The sequence below is a fragment of the Notothenia coriiceps genome, unplaced genomic scaffold (assembly GCF_000735185.1).
Source record: "Notothenia coriiceps isolate Sejong01 unplaced genomic scaffold, NC01 NC01_scaffold00019000, whole genome shotgun sequence".
Taxonomy (NCBI): Eukaryota; Metazoa; Chordata; class Actinopteri; order Perciformes; family Nototheniidae; genus Notothenia; species Notothenia coriiceps.
In genome coordinates this window covers 1022573-1038355 of record NW_011351701.1, presented here as the reverse complement: position 1 = coordinate 1038355, position 15783 = coordinate 1022573, and the positions used below count along the sequence as shown (strand labels likewise).

At 41.8% G+C, this 15783-nt stretch overlaps 1 protein-coding gene across 1 annotated transcript in view; it reads right to left on the bottom strand.

The window, feature by feature from the left end:
* The window catches only part of pkn1a (protein kinase N1a), a 14670-nt gene extending 801 nt beyond the window's left edge, over positions 1–13869 (bottom strand). The window contains exons 1-16 of the mRNA XM_010778347.1: positions 13815–13869; positions 9436–9581; positions 8442–8655; positions 7253–7447; positions 6529–6638; positions 5923–6066; positions 5523–5598; positions 4858–4993; positions 4481–4607; positions 3677–3756; positions 3253–3328; positions 2518–2609; positions 2079–2255; positions 1454–1516; positions 686–762; positions 461–603 (exon numbers count right to left, since the gene is read on the bottom strand). Coding sequence (XP_010776649.1) covers positions 461–603; positions 686–762; positions 1454–1516; positions 2079–2255; positions 2518–2609; positions 3253–3328; positions 3677–3756; positions 4481–4607; positions 4858–4993; positions 5523–5598; positions 5923–6066; positions 6529–6638; positions 7253–7447; positions 8442–8655; positions 9436–9581; positions 13815–13830 — 1872 coding nt within the window. The 5' untranslated portion in view covers positions 13831–13869. The remainder of the gene's footprint in view (positions 1–460; positions 604–685; positions 763–1453; positions 1517–2078; positions 2256–2517; positions 2610–3252; positions 3329–3676; positions 3757–4480; positions 4608–4857; positions 4994–5522; positions 5599–5922; positions 6067–6528; positions 6639–7252; positions 7448–8441; positions 8656–9435; positions 9582–13814) is intronic.
* Between the last annotated feature and the right edge of the window lie 1914 nt (positions 13870–15783).

Genomic DNA, 15783 nt, shown 5'->3' with positions numbered 1-15783 from the left:
AGAAAAAGCTTCTTATATTCGTTAGCATAGCTAGCTAACCAGACAACAAAGTCATTGACTGTATGATCAGTATGACAGATGAACAGATCGCCACTGGGCTTACAACTAAAGACAAAGCCACGCAAAAACTGCGGCATGTGTACGGCTCCTTATGGGTACTGCAATTTTGGGAAGTGCCGAGTCAGAACTACACCCCTGTCAGACGAGACATATACCACGTGATGACACTTTAGGCTCGTGTTGTGTTCAAGGACCCTGACCTTGGTCAGGAAAAACAGGCCCTCGCTTGTTTAATTTTTTTGCGGTCTAGATTTATTTAATTTTTGTCTTTTTTGCGTGTGTTTAGAAATTACCTCGAGGGCCGTACCAAATTGTCTCGTGGGCCGTATACGGCCCGGGGGCCGCAGGTTCCCCACCCCTGGTGTAAAGGCTCTAGTCTGTATATATGCTTAGTTCTCACCTCTCCAACCAACATTTCATAGATGAGGACCCCCAGTCCCCACCAGTCTACCGCTCTGGTGTAGGATGTATCCGTCAGGACCTCGGGGGCTAAAAACTCTGGAGTCCCACAGAACGTGCTGGTCCGGTCCCCGAAGCCCATTCCTACAGACAGAGACAGATTTTTAGAGGAATTTTGCAGATGGCTAAAAATAAACACCCATCTGTCAGCAACATCAATATCCACCTTCTTTACACAGCCCAAAGTCAGCGATCTTTACATAACCATCTGTGTCGAGCAGCAGGTTGTCGAGCTTGAGGTCTCTGGAAGAGAGGGAAGATAGAAGCGTGTAGCTGAGAATCTGTACACAATTTTAACGAGTACAGCTGAGAGGACACAAGGAGTTTAAAAGAGATACAACCGAGACAAAACATTTACAGTTGTGCTAATTTATCTGTGAGACTTTGCTGAGGCCAGGCTGATATCCAGCCATGTGTACATTAAGAGCTTCTCCAGTTGACTTAACAAATATGAGAAGTCACATATTTGTTAAGTCAACATTGTCCCAGAAATAATTTATACAAATGTTACTATTGCTATTTTAAGACCATATAATATAACTGTTATAATGATAGTGTATTAGTATAATAATGCAAGTACAGTCATTGGAATTCAAATTGGAAGATTTAATTGTACTCAATTAATACAAATAAAACTATTCCCAAAAGCCTTAAAGAAAAATGTTATATAAAATGCTCAATGTCTGCACAATGCCCAAGGTTAATCCTGCTGTTATTTCTGGTATTATGTTTTCTAGAATGTTGGTGACATTTGAATGTAAATAAATACACATTTTAACACAAAGGGAAATATCAAAGTAAGCAAAAAATGATCAAGATTGTGCCGATTACGTAACTACTATAACATGCCCGGTCTGTTGCTTATAAAGTAGACATCCCTTTTTTACATCCCCACCGTCATGTGAGGACACAGGTTTGTGTGGGTTCCTCTTACCTGTACACAATCTTATGGTCATGGAGGAACTGAAGTCCAAGAACTACGCAGGCTGAATAAAACCTAAAGACAAACCAAATAAATGTTATTGCTAACCTGAAATAAAAGGGAGTAAAATGCAAATCAAATGTTTCTACCAAAAATGGACACACTTTGACTTCTAGTACTAATAAGACGACGGTGAATGCATGTGTGTTTAATGGCAAAGTTGTAGGCTTTCGGTTTTGGTCATGTCCGCTGAAAAAGACAATGAATTAAGTGATCATTTGCCGGATGTACCAGATGCCAAAGAAGTTTGATTCCAAAACTGGTTTGAAAACAACATTTTCCACTACAAACTTTTTAAAAAGTCTGTCTTATATCAACCCTGACATTCCCATATAAACACTGAATAAGGTCCCATCTATACAGGCCACAAATACATTGCTTCCAAATGTGTTTCTACAATAAGCGATGTGGGACAAAATGTATTGTTGTCATATTCTTAATTCAGCTGAAGCTATTATCAGTCTTCAGAAGTCTGAGACAAATTAAGTGTATATTTGTCAAATTGTTTCAGTGTCAAATGTAGTCTTTCCTTATCAAATTGCATTGGACGAACTAAACAAAAACCATCGTTACATACACGGCTCGGGGCTCTGTGAAGACGTCAGTGTGGATGTGCATCATCAGGTCGCCTCCTGCTGTGTACTCCATGACAAAACACACATGCTCCGGAGTCTGGAAGCACGCAAGCAGGTTGACGAGGAAGGGGTGGTGCGACAGGTTCACCACCTCAAAGATGCGCTTCTCGCACATTAGACTGATGAGGGAGGGAGAGAAAAGGTGGAGAGGAGGAGGAAGCAGAGATACAAAAAATGAAAGATTATTAGGAGGAAAGGAAAAAGATTAGAGAATAATTAAACATTTTGACACTTAATTAGACAGTGTTTATTTTGGTCAAAATGATTTAAGGCACAGCTGCATAGATTGAACACAGTGAAATGTGTTATCTATAAAAACAGCCCGTAGATCCAGTCTAAAGAAGAACAACAACCCAAGGTAATGGACATATCAACACGCACCTTTCCACTTCATCCCGAGCTACGATATCTCCCTTCTTCAGGGCTTTGATGGCGTACATTGTGCCTGTCTTCCTGTATTCTGACAACAACACCTGAAGACAAACACATGCAGAAAACAGCTTTGATTTACTCTTTGTTTTTACTAACAATTCACAAACCATGTCAAGTGTGAACTGAGGGCTGTTGTTCATTCTTTTATGAGGAAGACCACATAGAAACAGTTTAATGGGATATTTAATTAAGATCTGAATTGCTGTGCTTGTATTCACTTTTCCTGTTCACATTACTGCTATTTCAAACTTTCAGCTTATTTTGAATGAAAATGATTAATATGTATGAAACGAGGGTTTAATTTAAGTTTCTTAAACTTACTGCAGCCATGCCACTTTCCATGTGACATAACATTGTTGACAAAGTAAAGTTCCATTGAAAGCAAATAAGAACATATTCTCAAAACATACAAAGAAGGCCTTTCACACATTCTCTTAAATGTATGGATTCTTGGAAATATTTAAGCGTAAACCTCTTGATACTGCCTGACGAACACACTGCAATCCATATGAGACGCAATTCAAACCCTTTTTAAGTTTTGTAGCCATAATGTGTCTACATTTGTACACATATTGTGCTCATAAAATCAAGAACTGCCTTCTATTGTTCTTTGTGTTATAGTGGAGACCTTTTCCGCTGGTACTTTTGTGTATTCCAAGTTAAAAGTAACCAACAAAAGTGTACCTTTCCAAAGTGTCCCCTTCCCAACACAGCGATCAGCCTGAAGTCCTGCAGAGACAGAGGGCCCTTCCTCTGCTTACTGAGGAGACAGTAGGAGACAGTCAGCAGAAACATTTAAAGGCTAGAACCAAATACAGTAAACATCATATTGGCGTTCATATACACTGCCTAGAATACAGACAGCGATGGAGAGACTTACTTACATCAAAATAATTAAAGAGAAACATGTTGCTTGTTTATGAAGCCTCAATATGCGGTTTTAGGAAACTCATATCATTGTAAAAAAACCTTATACCAAAAACGATGTTGTTTATACAAGAATATAAACTCATACAAATATGAGAGTAAAAGTACAGTTTCACAGAAAATATCGAAAACAAATCCAACGTGGATGGGGCACAAGGATGGAGTGTTTATGCGTGTGTACCTGCCAACAGATGGGGTTCGGACAGGGCACTCGGGGGTGAGGTCTGGGGGAGAGAAGGGCTCGATGACGGGCAGTCGGTCCTGATGGGGGACATGCGAGGAAAGAGGCACAGAGGAGAAGACACAGAGAGAGGGACATGCAGAGACAGAGACATAATGGAAGTCAAGAGACGCATGATTACATGATGGACGTGACGTACAAACAGCAGGATTCACTTTTTGTCCCTGCTCTGTCCTTAGTTGGAGGCACTGTAATCAAGCGCCCCCCTGCAAGAGAACCCACATGGCTGTTTTTTGTATCATTTAAGCTGAAATCGGCATTTCAAAGAACAAAAAGTAGCCATTCATGGGATTATTTTAACCTACAATGGCCCTAAAACGCCATTGTGTGCACTAAGTTAGGTACCTGATGCTATTTTGTATTTGATATCTATATTTTGTGATCATATTAACTATATTTAGTGTTACGTATAATGATTAGGGCCCTATTTTCAGTAAGAGCTTTCTGGATTCACTAGTGATTTCCCAATTGCATTTTAACCTCAAAATGAAACACTGTCTTCTGTGGTTTGTTTAACTTCAAATAAAGTCAGCATTTGAACCAAATTGTATCTTTTATGGCCTTAATTTTGTGCAATTACATTCTGATCAATTGTATATGCGATTATTTATCCCATCTGTTAGGGTTTATTCTTTACTTGTGGATAAGAGCTTTGGGCATTATTTCTAGGAAAGTGAAACTTCCCTCACCCAACAGTAACTACAAAGACCTTACTACAGTAGGCCCAACCAACCATACACACACCTCCCCCATCTCCAGGGCTTCATCTCTCTCTGTCTCCCTCACCGGGGTTTGTCCGTCCGCGTCTCTCTTGTAATCCATTCTTATCGGAGAGTCGCTGTCCAGACTCAACTTCTCCACTGAGACCTCCCTGAAATTCACGCAGACACAAACAAACAAACCGACCGACACGGCGATGCAGACAGACAAACACAAGAGGGTGGTTAGACGTGGGGCAGAGAAAGCATCCAGTGCTTTACACTTTGCCAGGAGACACAAGGAGAAAGGTTTGAGGTCTGATGGCTATGAAACATCACAGAACAATGAAGTGGAATGTGTGCATCTGTGTGGCTTCTGGGTTGTTTTGTGTGTGTGTGTGTGTGTGTGTGTGTGTGTCTTACCCAGAGTTGAGTGTGAGGCTGTGTGCGTTGGGACTGTAGGTTCCTGAGTTGTTGACAGTGGGGATGGCGTTTCGAAGCAGCCTCACCCACGTCCCGATATCAACGTTCATCTGACGGGCCCGAAGGAATGCTTTGCCTGAAAACAGAAACACAACCAGAGTCAGATATGTTATGTCCTCAGACCCGATCATCACACTGTCAAGGAAAAGGTCTTCTTTTGTTATCAGCTCGGATTCTTAACGTAAATCCTCCACAACTTTTGGACTATTATTTCTGTATATTGCAGAATTTCTCTATACAAATATTTTCAGCTTTATTTTGGGCTCAATTTGAATATCCCCAGTTTACATCCTGTTTAAGTGTAGTGCTTCCTATCTTTGTTCCGGCAAGTGCTGCGTAAATAAAGTTGTCATCATGATGAGGAAACGAGATGATTTATTCACCACTAGATGGTGCTGTGGTCTGAATGAATTGAGTGTTTTGTGTAACCATCACTGTTCCTGCCTTCTGGTTATGTTTATTTTCTCATAAAGTAAAAAAAATACAACTGCTGTTTGTTAATTTCAAAAGGTAATCTTAGCAAACTGTATTACATTTTCAGAGAAGAAACACTATAGTTATTTCCAAGATCAGTCTATTTTCCTGTGTTTCCACTCTCCGCTCACCTTGCTGCTTAGAAAAGACCTTCTTCTGCCTCCGAAGGCGAGGAGCTCTCTCAATGACCGGGTTGAAGAAGGTCACCTGCCAAACACACACACATGAAACATAGAAACTACAGATCAACATTTTAGTTTCCCGACATAAAACAGACGATTCCAGTATGATATATCAAAGGGTTTTTCAGCACAGGTGCATGTGACAGCTTGTGTGTGTGTGTGGGAAGGGCACATTTGAATATCTTTGTGTGTATTTATAGCACATGAATAGACAGGTGTCATGTATGCAAGGACATTTATGTTCACACTTATGTGTTGCTGTCCCTTTTCCAATGTTTTGTTGCTGTGTGTGTGTGTGTGTGTGTGTGTGTGTGTGTGTGTGTGTGTGTGTGTGTGTGTGTGTGTGTACCTCTGCCAGCAGCAGGCCCTGAGGCTCCAGCTCCAGCTGAACTCTGTGTTTCTGGTTGTCCAGGAACTCCTCCAGCTTCAGGTACTTCAGGGCAGCCAGCGAGCGGTAGTCCTTCCAATACACTGCAATCTCCATCTCCCTCGACTGAAACACACACAGATACCAGCTCTCAATAGTGGTAGCTGCAGATTTCCTAATAGGATAATTAACGAGGCAATAGACACAACGTTTGCTTTAACTTATCATGAAGTATATAAGGCTACACAATGTGATGGCTGTACACAACATCTGCGTACAAAATACAATTCTCTCTGCCTCTGGGTCACAACTCCCTTAAGCAATAAACATATACAGTACATAGGCATCAGTGCAAACAACCAGAGTCATGTCTCCGTTAAAAGAGGAGGCAAAGATGGCGAAGAGACATTTATAGATATCTTTCTTTCGTTTCAGTTTTTTTTTTTTCAGGTGTTCTTTGCTTTTGACAGTAATTTAAACCAAGATGTTAGCACTAGCTATAATGTTAACAATATTTGAGCATGTAGATCCATCTCATTATGTTTACACTTTGAAATCCACTTGATGTGTTCATGTGTGTGTGCTGACCCTTTCCAGCTCCACAGTGAAGGTCTGGTCCCAGGCCTGTTCTCCCACAGTCTTCCAGGGTGTCTGGCCCACCACGTTGTTCTCCAGCTTCAGCACAGCACTCACCTCGGCTACACACACACACACACACACACACACACACACACACACACACACACACACACACACACGTTACATTACTCTACAGAACCTGCCACCCTAGTGCTGAACACTATAACAAAGAAAGCTAGTGTAATACCGTATGGGTATTGATTAATGATCGTTATTTATTTACTTGAAGACATAAAGTGCAAGACCTTAAGAAAAGCTGGCTGTGAATTGTCTGCTCAGGGTGTTGCAGCAATCTCACTAAATGTGCTGATGTTGCAATTATGTGTGAGCGCTCACAATCCCTGCCCGTACCAACATACAGTGACACTAATTGAATTTACTCAATATGGATCTGCTATAGCTTCATTTCTATTTTGTGCTGAGAGCGACAGTATGTGTTGCACTGTTTGTGATGAAAAATGTCCAAGGGCAAAAAAAGGACGTTCTTTTTTTAAACCTTTGGAACTACATTTAATATTTAAGAACTGAATGACCGTAAAAAATAAACGTTTATTCTTATTTTTCTCTTTTTCTTATATACATTATAGGGAAAGATAATAATATAAAAGTAGAGAAAAATAAGATTTTATTTTTTTTAAACGAACAAAATGAACAAAATGGGGACCACACTTACAGGAGAGCTCGTCTGTCTTGCTGGGTGTTTTCCCGCTCACTGAGCCGCTGCGTCCGTAGAGTCCTTTGCTTCCTCTCATGAAGGAGCGGTTGTCTCCGGGGCTGTAGCAGGGCAGCATGACTGCTGTCCCTTTGTTGCGACCTGGGACCACCTCCAGCAGCCCAACACAGCCCAGCAGCTGCACCTGTAGGGTACCTGAAGACAGTGGGGGAGAATTCAGGTACAAACCAACACCTGAAGGCCAAAAACAGCAAAGGCCACAACAGAAATAAATAAATTGTGGAATTGTTCTGTCATCCCTGATGGTCATTCTTGCTATTTCTATTGTACTGTATTTAAAACTATACCAGAGGCTAAATAAGTCAATCTGCTTTTATTTAAGGCAAATAATCTCTGTGAACACAAAAGAAAGATATTGCATTTTTTTATTTACAAAGATTATTTCTTCATAAATAGCCATAATTATCTGGAATCACATTTGCGTCATTGGCCTGAAGATCAATAAAAAGCCATTCCCCACCCATCACACAGGATCATAGAATACAAACCTTTTTTATTTTTTTGTCTTGATATGTGCCCATTTCGTAAAGCAGAAAATGCCACTGAGCACAAGCATTACAATGTAGTTTTATACATATTATAATAAGGTTGAACCTGAAACCTCATCATCCCAACCTGAATGAATAAGATGGCTAGGGGCTTTGAAATGACTCTGATTTGAATAGTCTCTGTTCTATACAGTTACGGCCCGTCCACACTACAGCTTCAAAAAAAGCTTGCCGGCGGGCGTGTCTGAAGGTCGACCAACAACCAATAACATGAATCTCCCGCCCCTGACACACAAGCAGCGGTTTGATTGGCTAGAGCTTGTACTGGCATATGATTTGATTGGCTGACGCTTCCACCGAAAGCTTCAGAAGCTTCAAAAGTTGGACATTGCTCAACTTTTACAGCCTGAAACGCCAGGAAAGCTCCGCTCTGCTACCCACAATTCAGTTCGGCGAAAAGCGAGGCAACGTGTCGTCACCCCATTCAAAGTGAATGGCCAGACGCGTTGGAAACCGTTTTTGAAGCTGTCGTGTGGACGGGCCGTTAGTATACAGTTTTGCATGTTGTCATTGTGTATCTATGATTCTTGTTGTGTGAACATGCTTGACTGCGTCCCCTGTAGTTTTTGTATTTGTCGTACCAGTGAGAGGTGAGGGCTTGTTGAGGGTGCTGTACTGGTTGTGGAGGTAGGGGGCGCTGTGGCGGGAGCTGAAGACCGGGGAGGAGGCCAGGACCAGCTCCTCTCTGATGACGCTGGCCTTGGGATGGTCCTCCGGCAGCTCTGACAGGCAACGATCCAGAGACTGCCTCAGCAGGTCTAAGCGCAGAGACGCCTCGCTCAGACGAGACTGTGCCTACAGATCGTCAAGCAGAGCAGCTTTAAAACAGTTACATTCACTGGGCGACATTTACTTCACTTTTACATCTCACAAACCACATAAATCCATCCCTCCTGTCGTACTTAGGTCACATTTCAACAATAATCACAGGAGTATTGGTGTGAGAATACATTAGAAATGTTCAATTAAGAGGTTCTATACTAATATACCTTGCAGAAGAATACAGCATTGATATTTTCTTTATGCCATTTGTAATTGAAATATGATTGACTTTTAACACAATTTTGAATGACATAAACGATTATGTGTGTATTTTTTGTATGCAAGTGAGTAAGGGGTTTTAAAAAAACGTTCCAACGCCACATGGTTAGTGATGTAAGGTTATGCTGAGTTTTAAGGTCATATATGATTTTGTGGCTGCTCTGTGATACAGTACATCAGACTGGAGAGGAAAGTGCTTTATGGTGCTACATTACTTCATATTGTCTGTTTATGTTGAATCAATCAAGAGAAAGCTTACCACATTAGGATAGCTTACAATGAAGTGGTGCTGTAAAAACGGTTAAACACAAAGGCACTGAAGTACAGGCTGGAGAAGGGAAGATTAGAGTTTCAATGTGTTTATCTAGAAGTAGAGATGAAACATATGACTTACATGACTTATATGTCTTACAGCTGTTAACTAAGTGCAACTGAGATGGAGGAAGGGTTTGCAGTTGCAGGATGTGTGTGTGTGTGTGTGTGTGTGTGTGTGTGTGTGTGTGTGTGTGTGTGTGTGTGTATTTCCAGTCCTACCTCAGACAGGGCTTTCTTGTCCTGGACCTTGCTGGCCCCCAGGAGCCTGAGGACATTTTTGGCCCCCTCAGCGACGGCATGCTCCACCCTGTAGTGATGCCTCAGCTCTTCCAGACGCAGCTCCATCCCACAGAGGTCCTGGTTACCTGCACGGTGAGACAGAAACGTTACATTACTGTGCATCTGACCAGAAGAATTTTACACTTTGCAACTGAGATAGGATGCTATAAATATGAAACGTCTTTATTCCACCTGCAAACTTGATTCAGTTATATTCTGTTTAATCTTGGCAGGTGCACTTGAGGACTTGAGTCTTGTTTGGGCAGCAGTGTGTTAGAGGGAACTCCTCTGGGCACACTAAGTGAGGTTAATACCTTAATGCATGTCATGCATTACAAAAGAGCCTGACAAAGAAAACATTAGCAGCGCCCGGAGGGAAGTGAGCAATCCGAGTTCACTCCGTAAACAACATTAACTTCAGATCCAACCTCTGCTTCCAAATGGCTCACTCACTCCCATCTTCAAAAGCTAACTCATATCTGTCTTTCAAATATCCTTTTTGTTAGATTTGATGTTAGGTTCAAATAAATCATCAGTTTGTCCAGACTAAAACAATTGATGATTTCCAATAATTACTTAAATGAGATGTCCAGGGTTGTTATGGTAATACCAGCTTGTTGTCCAGTATAAAATACTTTGAGTATTTCCTGTTGTAACCGCATACTACAGCTACCCCTGATTAGATAGATGATATTTAGCAATTTGCCATGCAAGAAAAAGTCATTGGTCTAATGATGTGACATTCATCTAATCATGATGTGACATTCATCTAATCATGATGTGTTACAGTTAAATGGGAAGACATGTTTGCGATACTCTGACAAATGGTTTAATAAATCGAGACCTGCCTACATACGCAATGAAGAGAGATTCATTATGGAAGGTTGGTGCAGAAATGATATCAATAAAAATGTTTAGATCACTCTCCAACGTGACAGCCACTGGAAAACGAAACCAATGACACTGATAAAACAATAACAATTGTTTATTTCACCCCTTAAATACAAAGGCCTGGTGACAGTAGCTTGATCCAAAACAGTGAATTGAGTGCAATGCTATCAGTGAAATGGGAAAAACATAATCGAGCACACATGGGGTCAAAACACCCGTGAAGCACAATTACAGCTAAGTGGCTAGCTTAATGACACACAGTAGCAATCTCTAACAAAAACCTTGAAGCACACAGATAAGGGAGGAGAAGAGGAGGCTTGAGATAAGGGAAAGGATGATAGGATAAATAGAATTGATACAAAGTGCATTTGTCTTTCAAATGTCAGGCTAGTAAAGAAGATGGACAAAGGACACAGAAGAGTGCAGAAAAATGATTTTTATGGCTTTTGAGTTTTCAAAGTGCTTCATGAGACAGGAGGGAAGGGGGGAGGTAGGGGATAGGATGGATGTGGATGCTTTTATCTCCTAATAAGGTGTTCTGCCTGGAGCCCAGACCCTGTGAGATGACCCCTCCACCGGGTGTGGTGCCTGGAGACTGTCTGTCTGTGTACACTACAACCCCTGTGAGTGTGTGTGTGCGGTTCAAGGAGAGACTATGTTGGACAGCAGCACAAAAGAAAATTAAAGAGTTGAATATAATAAGAGGAATATCGAGGTAACAACTAGGGTAAAATACAGAGAAAGTGTATTCAGGAAATGATATGGATATGAAGAAATGCATTGTTGAATATCACAGAAACGGATATAAAAGGTGTTCGTTGTTCTGCTGCCATCAGTATGCTGCTTAAACACACCAAATTACTATTTAACAAAAAAAAAGAACACTGAACAAAATACTTAAAAGGCGCCATTAAAGATGATAAAGGACCGATAGAGTTATGAGTACAAACTTAATTAAACAAGCACTCCACAGATTTAGCATTGCACTCAGTTTTAAACAATTGATTCAGCAGATGACCCACAATGCAACTGGGCCACACACAATCCAGTAAAGGCTTCAGGTGTGTTACGGTCGAGGCAGCTAATGTAGCCAGTTGATAGCCGCAAGCAAGGATGGGGAGCTGGCTACAAAGATATTTTTCACATATGCATTAGTACTCTGCACAACCTCTAAACAGGTACACTTTAAAGTGTAGAATCAATGGCTATTAATATCGATAATTCTATCTTTATCATGCAACAGTAGAGCATTGAACTTCAGAACATGAAACCCAGCAAGTTTACCACACAGAGGACAGAGAGGAGGGAAATACGGTCATTCAAAGTCTGTCCACTTTGCCATTATCCTCTTTGCCTTAAAAGCCCATTCTCTTAATAGCCATTGGCTGCCTCTGTCTGACATGAGTAAAAGCAAGTATAGCCCCAAAGGAATACACCATCCTTCAAATCTTTATTCTACTTCTACTCGCTCACATTGCTCTCCCCCTGCTCCCCTGCAGCATTTTACCAAACCGTCAAGCTCTCGTGACCGCAATCAATCGGCCCGTTTTCCCAGCAAGGAGGCCATAATGGTCCACAGCACTCCCTGCCTGACAGACACTCATTCACCGGCCTCAGCCCCTTTAAATGGCAAATACGCTCAGCCACAACATTTAATGTGTGTGTGTGTGTGTGTAAGAAAGCAGAGAAAGGAACCAGGACATCATATTCATTGTTTAATTGTAACTTGAGGTGCATGACCACGCTTCAGAACGTTCATATGCAATCATCAGCCCAGAGTGTTTTTGCTGTGCCTCTGCACACAGTACAATATCATTGTGAGTGTGTGTGAGTGTGTGAGCGTGTGAGCGAGCGTTTGTGTGTGAAAGGGACTTTTCATCTGCCGATCCTTTTGTAGAAGGGCAGGATTTCTCTTTTGATTGCATCTGTGAGTGAATGTGATTGATTGTGATAATGCGCCAGGTGGGTTATTTCACAGGATTTGTATTACTCACTGCATGTGTTTGTCCACCCGACACACTCACTTACACTAAATTCTAACCGGCCTATTCATCTTCTTCCCCGCAAAACCAAAGTGGGGGATAAGCAAAGGGCCGGCTCTTTATTGATCTGTTTTGCTGCTGTGTGTCTGCTGTCGGGAGCTGCTGCTCAGAACAGACTGTTCAACACGCAGAGAGAAAGAGCATTAAGATAGACACATGACAAGCATCCTCAGTGCCAGCTGATCGTTGTCACAAACCACAGAGTTATATTTTGAGAGCATAACACACAGTGAAATGAGTTCCTTTTCCTCTGATAGGTGAACTAAAATTAACAGGCTTAGAATAATTCCTAATAATATTAATTGTTGCTCAAAACGATTTTAATTAGTATTTTCTGTATCACTTTAAGTCAGCTCCATCGTTATATGTACAGTACACAGTTTAAAAAGGATTTGAAAGGGACCTTTTACTACTTTGATGATACTACTTTTTTACAGACCTACATCTAAGGGTGTGTTCACACCTGCCTTGTATAGTCCGGTTGAATCGAACCCTGGTGCGTTTAGCCGCTTGGTGCGGTTCATTTGGGTCGGTGTGAACACAGTCCGAGACCTCTTAAGTGAACTAAACAACCGGACTCTGGTCCGCTAAAATAGGTGGTCTCGGACCGCTTGCTTGCGAACTCTGGAGCGGTTCATTGCTGGTGTGAACGCAGTCTGCACCAAAACATAGGAAGCGCAGTATTTACGTGTCACAAGAACGCGGATGTCTTCAAAATCTTTAGCGAAAGAGTCTTTCAAGACATCGGCGGTTGTTTAGTTAAAGAGTGAAGCAGAATTAAGCGTTGAACAATGAACAGTGTCGTGTAAAGTAAAAATGCTCCGTCAGCTACATAAAAGTAAGAACACCTGTCGTCGGTGAAACGCCCCTCCTTACTGCAGAACGTATCATTATATGTGTTATAATGTTTTTTAACGGACGTTGTCTGATTATATAATCATATGCGCGGGCCGTGTCGTTGATCCCAACACACACACACACACACACACCGATCGCGATGCTCCATGGTGGAGGCTCTGGTAGAAATTTGCCGGGATTTGCGTTTTTACCCCTTATCTCTGACCCTGGGTGAACAGCATTTCCGTGGCACATGACTTGCTGTTTAGAAGTTTATAAGTCTGTTTGCGTTTTGGGCGCGGTGAACGCACAACCGAACTTCTGAAAAATGAACAATGTACAAACTGCTGGTCTGGTGCGGCCCAGAGAAAACGGCCCATTAGGCTGTGAATGGCAGCGCTTAGAGTGCTAACTTTTAGCGGCTGCGAAAATAGACCCAACTTCTAACATTTAAAAGTACTCTTACACATTACCAGTAACGCAAAGAGGTCACCTTATCATTTATAATCTAAAGCCTATTTATATAGCATTAGCCAGCATCAACGTAAGCCTGTGATGTTCTCATTGTGGCTCGGTGGCCTGCTCAGGCTTGCGGATCTGCATGGCGGATGATGTCAACTTTTGGTCTTACTTCCTGTAGCATCCTGCTGGGCGTTGGCAGGCATCTTCTATCCTGAGAGGAGGCAGATGCAAGACAATGTAGATCACATGACGAAGGCGGGAAGACTAGTATTTCAATACAGCTGTTTTTGTCCGTTGGTTGTTATGGGTGCGATATATCTGGTGTTTTTAAAGCAGTACAGGAAGGTACGTTGGAGGTATGAGGGCAGTCATAAGCAAGGGCGACGATGCTGAATAAAAGAGGGGAGGGGATTTTTGAAAGTAATCAAGAGATGAGGTATGTGCAATGAGGGAGAAGGGTTTTGTGTGTCAGCAGGTTTAACAGATTTAGGAATCATCATCTGAGTCGCAGTTGCAAAGGTCAGCACACGCCATCGAGGCAGCTGGGTGGGGAGGGTTAAATAGCGCATACAAATTGTTCTCGTTACGCTTGACATCGGCGGTTCAAATCGCATTCTGTATCATTGTCAATGAAGCCAAAGCATCTATTCTATACACTCTTAATCTCAGGTGTTTGTTATGTGTATGGTCAAGCATCCGTGCGCTGTACCTGGTGGATCGGCTTGGCGTATATGGGATCATGTTTTCCACTCCTGTTTGACTTTGAGGGCTCGATGTTGAGCTGTCTCTTGCAGAGCGGCGATCGCTGTTCATTGGTGGTGGACGTACGAGAGCTCCGCCCCGGGAGAGCTGAGGAGCAGCTCATCTGTGGAGGGAAGGGATAAGGTTGGCAGATGGTATAATAAGAAGCAGAATGAGGGGTTCACACATAGCAGCTCAAATGTGAAATACGCCTCAAGGGGAATTTCATGTGGAAATGTCGTGACTTTTTTTGGAGCGATTGCTTGGATGGCCATGGACACACATGAATCTGATCTGGAGCGTTTCTGGAAATATTCATTATCAACTGGATTTTTGTAACATNGGCTACAAACAGCCACAATCAAAACAAAAGGCCACAAAGGCACCAGTTTAAATAACAAACAAAGGGAAGTAAAGCAAACATCTGTTTGCTGCGGTGCGCTCCGCAGCAAACAGATGTTTGCTTTACTTCCCTTTGTTTGTTATTTAAACTGGTGCCTTTGTGGCCTTTTGTTTTGATTGTGGCTGTTTGTAGCCAAATGAGTGCAGTTTTCATTAAAACAACTTCCTATTTTACCAAAAACATCTGGTCATATGTTACTTTCCCCTTTCCACGAGCCGGGACATAACAGAGCTGTACACATGCCGCAGTTTTTGCGTGGCTGTGTCTTTAGTTGAAAGCCCAGTGGCGATCTGTTCATCTGTCATACTGATCATACAGTCAATAACTTTGTTGTTATTAGCATCTGGTTAGCTAGCTATGCTAACGAATATAAGAAGCTTTTTCTACAACCAGTGAGCTAAAGGCACATCTGTATATGATCATTATAGTTATAAAAAAATAAGAGAATAAAGTAAACAGGTATAAAATACTATATGACAGTAAAAACAAGTTGTTATTAATAAACAAGAATACAGTTTGAAGGGGAGTGATTTGTAAAATATCCATAAAGAAAAAGAGATCTGCTTACAGTTCTGTTTCATATGGATGTTGAGAGATGTATCCATAGAGCTCCTAATTTTGAAGTGCACCAGATTGATGCTTTTAACTTCAACATTTAAAAAAAAATCTTCCCGGGGGAGCATGCCCCCGGACCCCCCTAGAGGAGGTGAGGACCCCCTTAGAAGAGGAATCATGTCCACATGGATAGGAAACTAAATATATTTGCACACATCTTGTGTCCAATATCTTTCTGTTTTGGTGGTCATGCCACAATCCGTGCACGTGAATGCATGCGTGAGTCATAGGTAAAATATCTGGATTATGAGGTTGTCTTTTTCTTTGCTCAGCATGAAAGAAAGGCAAAATGAATGG